General features: G+C 41.3%; 2 protein-coding genes across 2 annotated transcripts; one reads left to right on the plus strand and one right to left on the minus strand.

The window, feature by feature from the left end:
- Nucleotides 1-2419: 2419 nt before the first annotated feature.
- On the minus strand, nt 2420-4795 carry LOC104910244 (uncharacterized). Its single transcript, XM_085219915.1, has 3 exons — nt 2900-4795; nt 2597-2704; nt 2420-2498 (listed from the first exon to the last, which is right to left on the minus strand). The coding sequence occupies exon 1, from the start codon at nt 4793-4795 to the stop codon at nt 3791-3793; it is 1005 nt and encodes a 334-aa protein (XP_085076041.1). The 3' UTR covers nt 2420-2498; nt 2597-2704; nt 2900-3790.
- Nucleotides 4274-12800, plus strand: DSEL (dermatan sulfate epimerase like). Its single transcript, XM_085220712.1, has 2 exons — nt 4274-4407; nt 5930-12800. The coding sequence occupies exon 2, from the start codon at nt 5969-5971 to the stop codon at nt 9617-9619; it is 3651 nt and encodes a 1216-aa protein (XP_085076838.1). The 5' UTR covers nt 4274-4407; nt 5930-5968; the 3' UTR covers nt 9620-12800.
- The last annotated feature ends 240 nt before the right edge of the window (nt 12801-13040 follow it).

Below are 13040 nucleotides of genomic sequence, written 5' to 3' on the forward strand. Positions count from 1 at the left end.
CTTAAAATTTTGCACTGCATTGTGCTGATCTGCCGTTGGGAATCATCCTGAGATCTCACTGTTGTATACAGTGTCATTCTTCACATATTTAAACCACTTCCACTAAAGACAGTTTGATAAAAAACATCGCTAAAGTAAGTATAAACAGTTTCATTTACTTCATACGCAGTGTCTGAGATAGTTATGAATGGGCTTAAAATTACTCCTCTAAACAGCTGGCATTTGTAAAATGCAGTTTCACAATCTACTTAAGCTGGCCTAAAACAGCGCAGCTCTGTTGTGTCTGTATGAGCAATAATGTAGCAACGAGGCTGCCAACCCCTGGAACACAAACGGGCTGGCAGGAGCACACGGCTGGGACAGAGAAAGAGTGCAGAACTTTTGGCAGTAGCACCGTCCTGCATCTCTCTGCTGACAGTGACACCAGGCTGGAGTGACGCTCTGTCTTGCAGTGCTGGAGAATTCCAACTGGAAGAAGATGCTGCAATACGGAAAAACAACAAACCCACCGCCACCATCAAAAATGGTATCTTTCCTTCTTTCTGTTCTGCTTGTTAATAATTAGCATAGCTATGTTATTTTTTAGTTTTAATAAAATTAGGATATTCATGGGCTTATTTATTTATTTGTTTGTTTGTTTATTGCATTTTTTTGTTGTTGCTTTTGCTTAGTTACAACTGTTAAGTAAATATGAAAAGCTGGACATCAGCCAACAGTGGGCACTTGCATCCTGAACTGCATCAAAAGAGGGGTGGCCAGAATGAGGAGGGAGGTGATTATTCTCCCTGTTCTTCCTTCATGAGGTCCCATCTGGACCCAGGCCTGAGGCATTCAGCACAGAAAGGGTGTGGAACTGTTGGAGCAGATCCAAAGGGCCACAGAGATGATGAGAGGGCTGGAGCATCTCTACTATGAAGAAAGGTTGACGGAGTAGGGCTTGTTTAGCTTAACCAAGGCTCCAGGGAGATCTCACTGTGGCCTTCCAGTATTTGAAAGGAGCTTGTATGCTGGAGGGGGACCAGATTTTTACATGGTCTGATAGTGATAGAACAAGGAGGATACAACAGAGATAGGACAAGGACTAATAACAGAACTAATAGAGAGGAGATTTCAGTTAGATGTTCGGAGAAGTTTTTTACTCAGAGGGTGGTGAGGCACTGGCACAAGCTGTCCAGAGAAGCTGTGAATCTGTTCCTCAGAGTCACTCGAGATCAGGTTGGATGGGTCCCTGGACAGCCTGATCTGGTAGGTGGCACCCCTGCCCATGGCAGTAGGGTTGGAACTGGATAGTCTTAAAAGTTCCCTCCAATCTAAGACATTATCTGACTCAATGACTCTATGAAATGCATTTTAATATAAATAGAAATAAAAATGACCTGTTAGAACAGTACTACCACATGCTGTTTTGCTCCTTTTTTTGTGTGTGTGTAATCTACAGTCTGTTTCCCCTTTACTCACTCAAATCCCAAAACATTGGAATTTAGATGTGTTTAGAGTTCTACTCCTTTCTAATACAGTTAATACATTTATGCGTGTATGTTTCTCTGTGTGATTATATTAATGAAAATTAACATGATTTTTGCTTTAAATTTAGGAATTTATGTACTTTTGCTACTTGAGGAATTAGGTAGAAGTTTTAAGAGTCCACCTTTACCACACATTTTATTATCTCATTCAGATCCTACCAAAACTACTTGGCTCTTTTCATGTATATACATCAAATTTTCATATTTGATAGCAGCATCTCATTCATTTATAAGCTTTTGTATTGTTATTCTGCCCTTTGACAATGCCAAATATTTAGTTGCAATCCAGTCAATTATCCTACTCTTCATTCATCTGTTAGCACTTGGCCTGGAGTCAGGCAAGATAGCAGCACTAGCATTTTCGAGATCACTCAGATGATTGGTTGTAGTATCCATGCAGAATGCAATCCCTGAATCAGTACACTAGAGCATATCTCCAACAATGATCCTATGTCATATCTAAAACTAGAAATGACAGTAAGGTCACTTCCCCATGTGCCAAAACCGATTTTCTTGGTAGATATTTGATTTTTTTTTCATGATAAGAATGACAGTCATTCTTCATAGATGAAGAATATTTGAAATTTCATGAATATATTTTAAAGAATATACTGCAATTTGATGCCAGATGCTCAGTGTTTCCACTAAACAACAACAACAAACAAGTGATTTGCTTTCACAATTAACAATCGTTCTAAATGTGACCCTGATTTTACTGGTCACTCCTCAAAAGGTACTATGCAACCAGCTATAACAGAATGCCTTTTCAGGCTCATTTCATGGAAAAGAAGGTTACAACTCATGGTCACTATTCGTAATTACCTTAAACCAGTTCCTCTGAAGTTTAATCCACTCAATTGTTTCTCTTGGATTCATGAGTTGCTGCTTTGTGGTTCTTTTTTTTTTTTTTTTCCCCCCTATCTTTCAGTTGTAATGTAGTGATTATGCGTGTCTGCTGTCTATTGGAAATTGCTAACAGAAAAAAAATGACTAAATATTAGTTGCAACACATTTGTTATTTTCTCATAATATTTCTCTGTCCGTCATTATTTTACCCTCAAAGCACTTGCCCAAAAAGCTAGAAGGTTCTCAGTTGAACATTCCCACAAAGCACTGAGTGTCTACGGGAGGCTCTTCATTTACGGCTGCTCCCAAGCCTTCAAGGACATCCTGTAAAACTAAGGAACAACACAGTGAAAGCTGAACTTTGAAAATGGAAGCAGTAAAGCTTCTATTCAAAAACTGTAACAGATACGATGCAAGATAACACGGGAACAAAGGAAAAACGGTTTTGATGTTTCCACTTGTAGTGTGTCTCAATGTTTCTACTAACTTAAAAAGAAAAGCAGACTCTGTTGCTAATTTAATTTTACCTTTCGTCTCCTCCTGTAATAAGTTCCTCAGTAGTTAGCATGAAATGGCAGAATGTTTGCTGTTTCAAGTCCAGGAAAATATATGCTGATCTTTGGTCATTATGTAAATTCCTTCTGATGGAAAGATAAGATCCAGGCAATAATCGGTAGTTTTTCCTCCTAAGCAAAGGTCATGTCTAAAGGATTAGGATGATGCCAGATGTATTTTATAACCATTGTGCGTAATTTAATAATGCAATCTTTCTAAGATGGTCTCTGTGGCACAAGGAAACAGAATCGGTATTCATTTCAAAACAGAAAACACAGTTGCACTTTTAAGTACTCCTTAATTTGCCTAATTTATAGCTAAGACTTTGCAGAAAGAAAAGTTAAGAATCCAGGTTCGGAAGAAGTTCTTGGGTTAACGAAAGCACACATCCTTTGAAGTACGGTTTATAAACCCAGAAATTGGTAACATATTAAACATATCACTTATCCTAGAAAGTACAACCTACCCGAGCAGGGCTGGCACGGCACCGGGCGGATGACACAGCCCGAAGGCTCGGCAGGCCGCCACCAGCAGCGCGAGCAGCTCTGCGAGCCCGACAGCGGCGTTATCGCTCCGAAGCGCGGACACCAAGGAGCGCTGCCCAGCAGAATCGGCGGGCCCCGCACCGCGAGTTGTGGAGCAAAGGTTTTCTACGTGCCATTACGGTTTTATGCCGTACTTCAGAAGCCTTCTGCTCAAGCTGAAGGAGAGCCATTTTAGTGTCTAGCGTAAAATAAACCGCCTGTGCCGGGAGGTACTTGTAAAACGCGGGACCCCTCCAACAGGCGGATGCTGCGCATCTCCGTGCTTCCTGAGGCACTTTTACGCATTTATTTCTTCCTCATAAAGTTGCGAGCTGCGCATCAGACGGATCCCCCCGCCCTCCTACCCACCTGCTCCCCCATCCCGATCCCTTCCTCCCCGCGGACTCGGGGGAGCCGCCCGGCCCCGCCTCCCCCTACCATCCGCCGCTCCCGGGCCCAGCCCCCCCGCTCGGGCCCCGGCCCTGCCCCCGGGCGCGCCCGCCGCGCTCCGCTCCGCTCCGCCGGCAGCCCGCTGCCGAGGCGTAGGGGCGGCGGTGGCATCGCGGTGGCGCGGGGCTGGGCTGGGCGCGGCGGCCGCCTCACGCAGTCGCAGGGAAGAGAGCGGCCGGGAGCGCCCGCGGAGCCGGGGGTGCACTCGCCGCCGAGGGCCGGCGGATTCCTACTCCGCGGGAGGGCTCCGCCGAGCGCGCCGCCTTCCAGCCGCAGTGACATCCCCGCCGCTACGCTCGTTCGCCGGCAGCTCGCCGCTCCCCGCAGCGCTCCGCGAGCCACCGGAGGAGGGTCAGCCCCGAAGTTGCGGCCAGTCCGGGTGAAAAGTAGCGGCGTGGCGGAACGGGCCGCGGTCGAGCCGAGAGGGAACGGTGCAACGGCTCGCCACCCCCGGTGCGGTGGCTGGCTCGGCGCCTCGGCCCCCGCCCGCACGAACAGCGCCGCGGGTAAGTCGGGCTGAAGCCGCGCGGGGGCAGACGCGAGGAGCCGGGCCGAACGGGGCGCCCGTACCCGCCGCCCAAACTTGCTCAAGTTGTGCGGCCCCGGGGCGGCGGCGCGGCCCGGCCGGCGCCGGGCGCCCTCTGCTGGCCACGGTGTGGCGCAGCGGGAGGCCGCGGGGTTGTGGTATGCAGAGGCGACCGGCTCCCGGCGGGCATCCCGGCCCCGTAGTGATTTGTTGGGGATGCGAGCTCCGCTGGCTTTTAGTGGTGTGTTCTCGGTGTCGTTTATTGGGTAGCTTGTGGCACCGTGACAGGAAAATGTGCCCTGAGTCTTGGGAGTCGCGCAGGGAAAGGTGGAATAACGAGAGTTGAGGTCACCAGTGTGAATTTCCATTTTGACAAAGATAAATGTGAAATTTTGATTTTTAATTAAATTTCTTTGAGAAAAGAGAAAAAAATGCATTAACCCTCAACTTTCCCAAAAACATTATCAGTTCCCCGTGACTAAATAGCCTGTGTTCTGACACCTGCACAGCTTCAGAGAACTTCTGTTTGTGTTTCCACAGAAAGAACCAACATGCAAAAAGGAAGGAAAACCAAAACTGCTCTTTTAGCAGAAAAGCATTGGCTTTCAGCTCCTTTCATATGGTTTTGTTTTGCTTCGTAATGGGAGGAGCAGGATTCTCTGAATCACTGAGGCAGAATTTGGGCAGCATTGGCTGAAGATGAGATTAAAGAAGACTTGAGTATATGTCGATACTCCCTGACTGTTAATTCAGACAAACTTTTTACCAACGGAGGGGAATAGTGGTTAAAAGCACCACGGACTCATTTAAAGGAGCTGATGAATGATTTCTGCCTTTTTTTTTTTTTTTTTTCCCTTCCCACTCTCCCACGAGTCCTAAGACAAAGGTGATAAAGAATGTGTATACAAACTGAGATAAGGGGAAGGCTGAAGAAAGTAGATTCCATTTTTGAGTCTTTTTCAAGTGCTGTAGATTCCCTAAATAATTAAATTTGCCACATTGTTTTGAATAAATTATATATATTTTTTGTGATCAGTGGGGTTTTTTTGTTGTTGTTGTTTTTTTCTGTTTTCTTTTTTTGGTCAGCTCTAGAAGTGGCATTTGACCTGATTGAAAACTTTAACACAGAAAACGTGTGGCTCTGATTCCTGTTTTCAAACTGAGGTTTTCAAGTTACCAAGGGATAACATTCCAGTTTGTTCTTGTGTATTGTCATCCTGTGTTTGTATGCATATCTTGGAGATTTTACTTTTTCCCTGATTTTAGTATACATGCTGCGGTGTTGTATTTGAGAAAAGTGTGAACAGAAGACACCTGAGATTTAATTTCTTGGCAGACTCGTTATTCCAGTGTCATAGTTCACATTACAAGTAATCTGAGTAACTGTTAGAATGTGCAGTAAAACTAAGTCTTTTGTCTTAAGAAAAAAAAAAATGCCTTAAGATGTTCATGTTTATACTGACTGGATCAAAGCTTGATATCTGAATGTTATGTTTTGTTAGGAAATGCATGCCGGGGGAAGAGGAGCTGCTTAATGGATCATGGCTCTGATGCTTACAGGGCATACCTTATTTCTAGCATTAATGATGTTTGCTGTCTTCACTTTTGAAGAATCTGTAAGCAATTACTCTGATTGGGTGACTTTTATGGAAAATATAGATCAGTATGAGAAAGAGAAACTTGGTAGTCTTGGTGCTGAGCAGAAGCTGAAAAAAGCAGTTCTTCATCCAAGCTTGTATTTCGATGCTGAAGATATCCATGTGTTGAGGCAGAAAGCTCACACAAGCCATTCACATATATTCAGAACCATCAGGAGTGCAGTGATGGTTATGTTATCCAACCCATTGTACTACCTACCTCCACCCAAACATGTTGATTTTGCTGCAAAGTGGAATGAGATTTATGGTAACAATCTGCCACCTCTAGCATTTTATTGTTTGCTGTGCCCTGAAGATAAAGCTGCATTGGATTTTACTGTGGAGTATATGGACAGAATGGCTGCTTACAAGAACTGGTTGGTTGAGAGCGCGCCTGGTGATGAAGTCCCACTTGGCCACTCCCTAACAGGATTTGCCACTGCTTATGACTTCCTCTATAATTCACTGGAAAATGTGAGAAGACAAAAATACCTGGAGAAGATAAGGTCTGCAAGCAAGGAAATGTTTGAGTACTCAAAGGTTCGTTCCTGGGGAAAGCAGCTTCTTCACAATCACCAAGCAACCAACATGCTCGCTTTGCTCACTGGAGCTTTAGTGACTGGTGTGGACAATGGATCTCAGGCAAATATTTGGAAACACACTGTTGTTGATGTGATGGAGAAAACAATGTTTCTGCTCAGTCACATTGTAGATGGGTCTCTGGATGAGGGAGTAGCTTATGGGAGTTATACCGCTAAGTCAATAACACAGTATGTTTTCCTGGCACAGCGACACTTTGGTATTAACAACTTGGAAAATAATTGGCTCAAAATGCACTTTTGGTTTTATTATGCCACCCTATTACCAGGCTTTCAAAGGACTGTAGGTGTAGCAGATTCTAATTACAATTGGTTTTATGGTCCTGAGAGCCAGCTGGTTTTCTTGGATAAGTTTGTCCTGAAGAATGGAGCTGGCAACTGGCTGGCACAGCAAATTAGAAAACATAGACCCAAAGATGGACCAATGGTGCCATCCACTGCACAGAGGTGGAGCACTCTGCACACTGAGTTTATATGGTACTCTGCTGAAATCACTCCACAACCACCTCCTGACTACGGCACTGCTAAAATGCATGTGTTTCCTAACTGGGGAGTTGTTACTTATGGGGCTGGATTACCAAGCAGCCAGACAAACACCTTTGTGTCCTTTAAGTCTGGAAAACTTGGTGGACGGGCTGTTTATGACATTGTCCACTTTCAACCATATGCCTGGATTGATGGATGGAGAAGTTTTAATCCTGGACATGAGCATCCTGATCAGAACTCTTTCACTTTTGCTCCCAATGGGCAGGTGTTTGTATCTGAGGCTCTGTATGGACCTAAACTCAGCCACCTGAACAATGTCTTGGTGTTTGCCCCATCTCCTACGAGCCAGTGCAATCAGCCTTGGGAGGGACAGCTTGGTGAATGTGCCCAGTGGCTGAAGTGGATTGGTCATGAGGTTGGAGACTCAACTGGGGAAATTATAACAGCTTCCCAGTCTGGGGACATGATGTTTGTGAGTGGGGAGGCAGTGTCTGCTTATACATCAGCAATGAAATTGAAAAGTGTGTACCGCATTTTGCTGCTCTTAAATTCTCAGACCTTGTTAGTAGTAGACCACATCGAGAAGGAGGCAGACTCTCCTGTTAATTCAGTCAGTGCCTTTTTTCATAATCTTGACATTGATTTTAAATATATACCCTATAAATTTAAGAACAACTACAATGGAGCTATGATGGATGTGTGGGATGCCCACTACAAGATGTTTTGGTTTGATCATCATGGGAGTAGTCCTGTTGCTAGGATACAAGAGGCAGAACAAGCTGCTGAATTCAAAAAGCGATGGACTCAGTTTGTAAATGTTACCTTTCCAATGAAAAGCACTCTTACAAGGATTGTTTACCTTTTCTATGGCCCATATGTCAATGTTTCTAACTGCAGACTCATTGATAATGTAAAGTCTGGATTTCAGATATCACTTAGTGTCAACAGCACAGAAAACACTGTTTCTGTTGTGACTGATCATCAGAATTTAAAGGCCAGGTTTGATTACCTGGGATTTGGTGGTTTTGCCAAAGTTGTTCATGAAAACAAAGTGACTAAGTTTGGTCTAGGTACTGAATCTGTGGAAAAATTGATTAAAAATAATAGGGTAGTTTTGCCATTTGGGTTCAAAGTGAACATAATTGCAGGGTTAATTTTAGGTGTTAGTTTAGTCATACTGGCCTTTCAGTGGCGGTTTTACGTATCCTTTGGTAAAATGTTGCGTTGGATCCTGATACTGGTTATTGCACTGTGGCTTATTGAACTGGTTGATGTATGGAGCATGTGTACTCAGCCAATCTGTGCAAAATGGAGCAGTGACTTGACAAGGCTAGAACACGATGAAGGCAATAAAGCCAAACAATTAGAAGGGACTCCCATTGTTTTTCCAGATGTTATAATTACTTCACTTCCTGCTTCTGGTGCAGAAATTTTAAAACAGCTGTTCTTTAACAGCAGTGACTTCCTATACATGAGGATACCTACGGCCTATCTAGAAATTCCTGAGAGTGAATTTGAAATTGATTCCTTTGTAGATCCATGTGAATGGAAGGCTTCTGATGTTCAGAATGGGCATTTTCATCTTCTCAAGGGGTGGCTCCAGTCTCTAGTTCGAGACACAAAATTACATTTACAAAACATTCAGTTATATGAAGCCAGCAGAAGTAAAATTACTCAGCATTCTGCCGTAAACAAGGACAAAAAGAAAAGATCCAAAAAGAGAGAATCTCTATTGGAGCAAAGAAGTAGGGCAAGAGCGAGTCAAGATAAAGATGCTGAATATATTAGGGAATTGAGGAGACACCTTGTTTATTATCCTAATGCACGACCTGTGCTTAGTTTAAGTAGTGGGAGCTGGACATTAAAGCTTCCCTTCTTTCAGGAAATCCTAGGACCATCATTGAGAGCATTATATGTAGTAAGAGACCCACGGGCATGGATATATTCAATGCTGTACAAAAATAAGCCAAGCCTTTACTCTTTGAAAAAGGTACCACAAAGCTTAGCTGCAATGTTTAAATGGGAAAATGGTAAAGGAAAATGTAGTATCAATGAAAGCTATGCCTTTGAATATGAATCATTAAGAAAAGAATTTACAAATTCTAATTCAAATGCTGTTTCTGTGTTGTCCCATTTATGGCTAGCAAACACAGCAGCAGCACTGAGAATAAATGGAGACTTGCTGCCAACAAATTATCTGATGGTCAAGTTTGAAGATATTGTGAGCTTTCCGCAGAAGACAGCTGAAACAATTTTTGCCTTTCTTGGTATTCCTCTTCCTCCTGCTAGCTTAAACCAAATATTATTTGCCACTTCCACCAGTCTTTTCTATCTTCCCTATGAGGGGGAAATTTCACCAAGTAGCATTCATGCCTGGAAGCGAAACATGCCCAAGAAAGAAATTAGACTGATTGAAGATACTTGTTTTTCTCTAATGGAACACTTAGGATACCCAAAGTTTGTAGAATAAATGCTGCTGGTCAGCAGAAATTTGCACTAGTCATCTCTGACTCCCAATTTGTGGATAAATATTAGAGAAGTTTGTTTATTCTTGTAAAATGTGTACAGTCTGCTACTTTCAGAGAAATTATTTTAAGAAAAATATAGTTGTTCTTGAAGGTGTGATTTTTGTTGTTATTATTATTTTTAAACTTGTAACTGCTTTTGCTGCCTTTGGAAAAGAAAAAAAAAAAATTGAAAAAAAAAAGGCTGTGTGAACCTTTATGGAACTACCAGCTGAGGACTCTATAGCTCAGGGGATAAGTAATAGAATATGGAGCTTTTTACCTCCAGCTCACCAGTTTTACTCCAGCCCAGGTGGTTAGTTCCCAGAAGTATTTGCTATCTGATGTTTGTGTGATGGCTTATATGAAATTAAACTGGTGATATTGGCCCAGCTCCCAGTGATGATAATTAACCCCTTCTGACAGGTTTACTGAGACATTCTGTCTCACTGATCATTATAATGGTGCAAAATAAATGTAAGCTGAGGTGTAAGACTGTTCAGCACCCCTTCAGTGGGTGAAAACAGCCAGAACGTTTGAGTGAATTTAGTTCCCTGTCTGTGGCCTCAGCAGACACGGATATTAAATATAATTGTATGATATGGTTTCTTCAGCTCAGAGATATGGCCCTTGTATTGGGTTTTGTGCTTTGACAAAAGAGAAGACTTTGTTCTCCACTCCTGAGAATACAGTATCTTTCGTGAACCTGAAGTAAACTACCCAGAGAAAAAGAAATAGGACAAAATCTAAGAAGACGAGAAGATATCCTCAGCTATCAGTTAAATGTGTAGTTTGACCTGCCTCAACCTGAATCAATTTTGAGGGTTGTTAGCATCTTGGCACCACATGCTGCTTTATCCTATACTTCTTGCCTAAGAAGTTCCATAAGGATCTTCTTGAGTGAGACTTTTCTATCCTTTTTTGTAATTTCTCTGATGATTCTTGTGCATAATTTCACTGAGGCCAGTGCAAATATTTTATGTCAGTGTCAGTGGTCTGTTGTTAATGTCTGCATAAAATGGAAATCTAAGATTTAAAAGATCTTAAATAAATCTCCAAGTCTGTGTTACTGAGGGGTTTGCTTTTCTGTATGATATGTTTCTGAAGGACAACCAATGTTAATCTCAGGTCTCCCCTCAGAGAATGGAGAAATCTGAAACTCATTTCACTCTCAGCCACCTCACACTTGAGTGATTCGCTGCCGTAAAATATTTCAAAAGTTGCCTGTTAATGTTTGCTGTTTTGTTTTTTGTTTTTTTTTTAATCATGACTAGTGTTTCTTTTACATGGTGCTATAATGCAGTATTGGTTTGGAAACAGATAGGCTTGATTGCATAAATGTTTATTCATCACAACTTGTTTTCTTCTTGAGTCACAGTCTTTGTTTAGCACATCCCCATTAAGAAAAAGTTTAATTTCCTAAGAATTTTTTTTAAAAAAATGTATGCATACAGTAAATGCAGATGTGTAAAACAGATCATCTATTTCCTTTACCACTTGTTTTCTATTACATATGGAATTGTCTTGAAATATGCTTCTGATGGTTTGTGACAACTAGGTTCAGAGCTTTGGGTTATTATACTGAAATATGTATGTAGATATTGTTAATTTGGGTGATAACCATTAGATGAAATCAAAAGTTTAGTGAGTATTTTTGTACAGAATACAGATACCCTTTCTGATTTATAAAATATAAATGTGTTCTTGCCTTTCCTTCCAGGCTTAGTGCTGTGTCCCTGTCTTACCCCACTGTCTTGTTCTGCTCTTACATACATATCATATTCTTTGGAGCATGTAGTGATGTCTCATCATGACCTAGATAAAAGTAATTCTTTCTCTTCCAATCATTTGTATGTTGAAATGGGTCTCTAGCACGATAACCACTGATATTTTAGAATCTCACTAACCTTAACTTAACTGCCATTTACTAGCAGCAGCTGCTGTTTTTTCCCTCCTACAGTTCTGGGCCTCACCCCTGACTAGCTGGATGTCAAGTTAAAGGAAATATTAAACAAGTTTATATACATTGACACGCTAGTGAAACTTTGGTTTCCCACTATCATTTTCTCAAATTGCCTTTTTCTGAAGCCATTTTTAATCATACTTGTAAAAAAAAAAAAAAAAAAAAAAAAAAGTATTATTGTCTGTACCATTTTTGTGCTTGACAGAATAAGTTTCAGCATTTGCCTTCTATTTCCAGGATTTACACTCTAGAATTGGAACAAACAAACAAACAAAAAAATTGTCAAATGTTAAAAGCAGCTGAAGGTAAGAACTAAGGATGACTGTGTATTTGTGAAAGTAAAAAGAAACCTTTAAATCCATTCTTGAAGTGCCATGATAGCCTATAAAGCTACTTATTATTTGTTTTTGAGGAGTTTGGGTGGAGAGGTCTCTCAGGAAGGTCATTCATGCTTCCTTTGGAATACAGGTTATCTCAGGCATTTATGTTCATAATACATGCCATTGCTGTCATTTCTTTATTTTAGGAGTTATTTCTTTACTTTACAGGGTCAAAGAATGCATAATATATTATTCAGATTTGGATGCAGTGTGTGTTCCTTGTACACATTTAATAAGAGAACTGTGTTCTCTATTTTTGGATCTTGTTGTGAGGGCAAATGTATTAAAATAATTATGGTAAAATATGTAGAGGGAAAGGCAGTGTCTTTGATAACAACAGGGTAGGAATACCTCGGGCATATCACCTCTCCAGTTGTTAATAAAAGAATGTATTTATTCAGTTTCAGATGATAAATTACTTAACACTTCACTGAAGTTAGTGCCGGACAGGAGTTAACTCAGCCATGTTGTTGACTGACTATTGAAATTGTGGCCTTGTAACTGCATGAATGGCAACATGAGATTATAAAACATGTGTATGGTAGAAGAGAATACCTACTCAAATCTTGAGACTTTGCAAAATTGAGACTTTGCAAAATAAGTGTCAGTGGCACCATCCATTTTATTTATGAATAAAGTCTAAGTAGTGATACGGTATACTGTGAAGATCTGGTGATAAATAAATAAACTTATTTTAGTTTCTAGTTTTTTAGTTTCTCTATTAAAGGATAAATTTTAATTTTAAATCTGTGCTGATCTCAAGTCAGATTGATCATTAAACAAACTTCTTTCCGTATACAAGCATTCCTGTAGTCTCATGTGGCTTTGTGTATGAAGAACATGAATGCATTTTATAATCTGAAATGATTCTGTGGGTGTACAGTTATCCTTAAAATTCTTTTCAGTCGCTTGCATCCAGAGGAGGAATGGATGCAGACTTTAATCTCATACTTCTCCATATATTATTGCTCCAGAATTTCAGTAACAGTTGAGAATCAATGTCAGACTTCTTTTGAAAAGCATGTCTATTTAAGTATGTTGAAT

The sequence above is a fragment of the Meleagris gallopavo genome, chromosome 3 (assembly GCF_905368555.1).
Source record: "Meleagris gallopavo chromosome 3, MGAL_WU_HG_1.1, whole genome shotgun sequence".
NCBI lineage: Eukaryota > Metazoa > Chordata > Aves > Galliformes > Phasianidae > Meleagris > Meleagris gallopavo.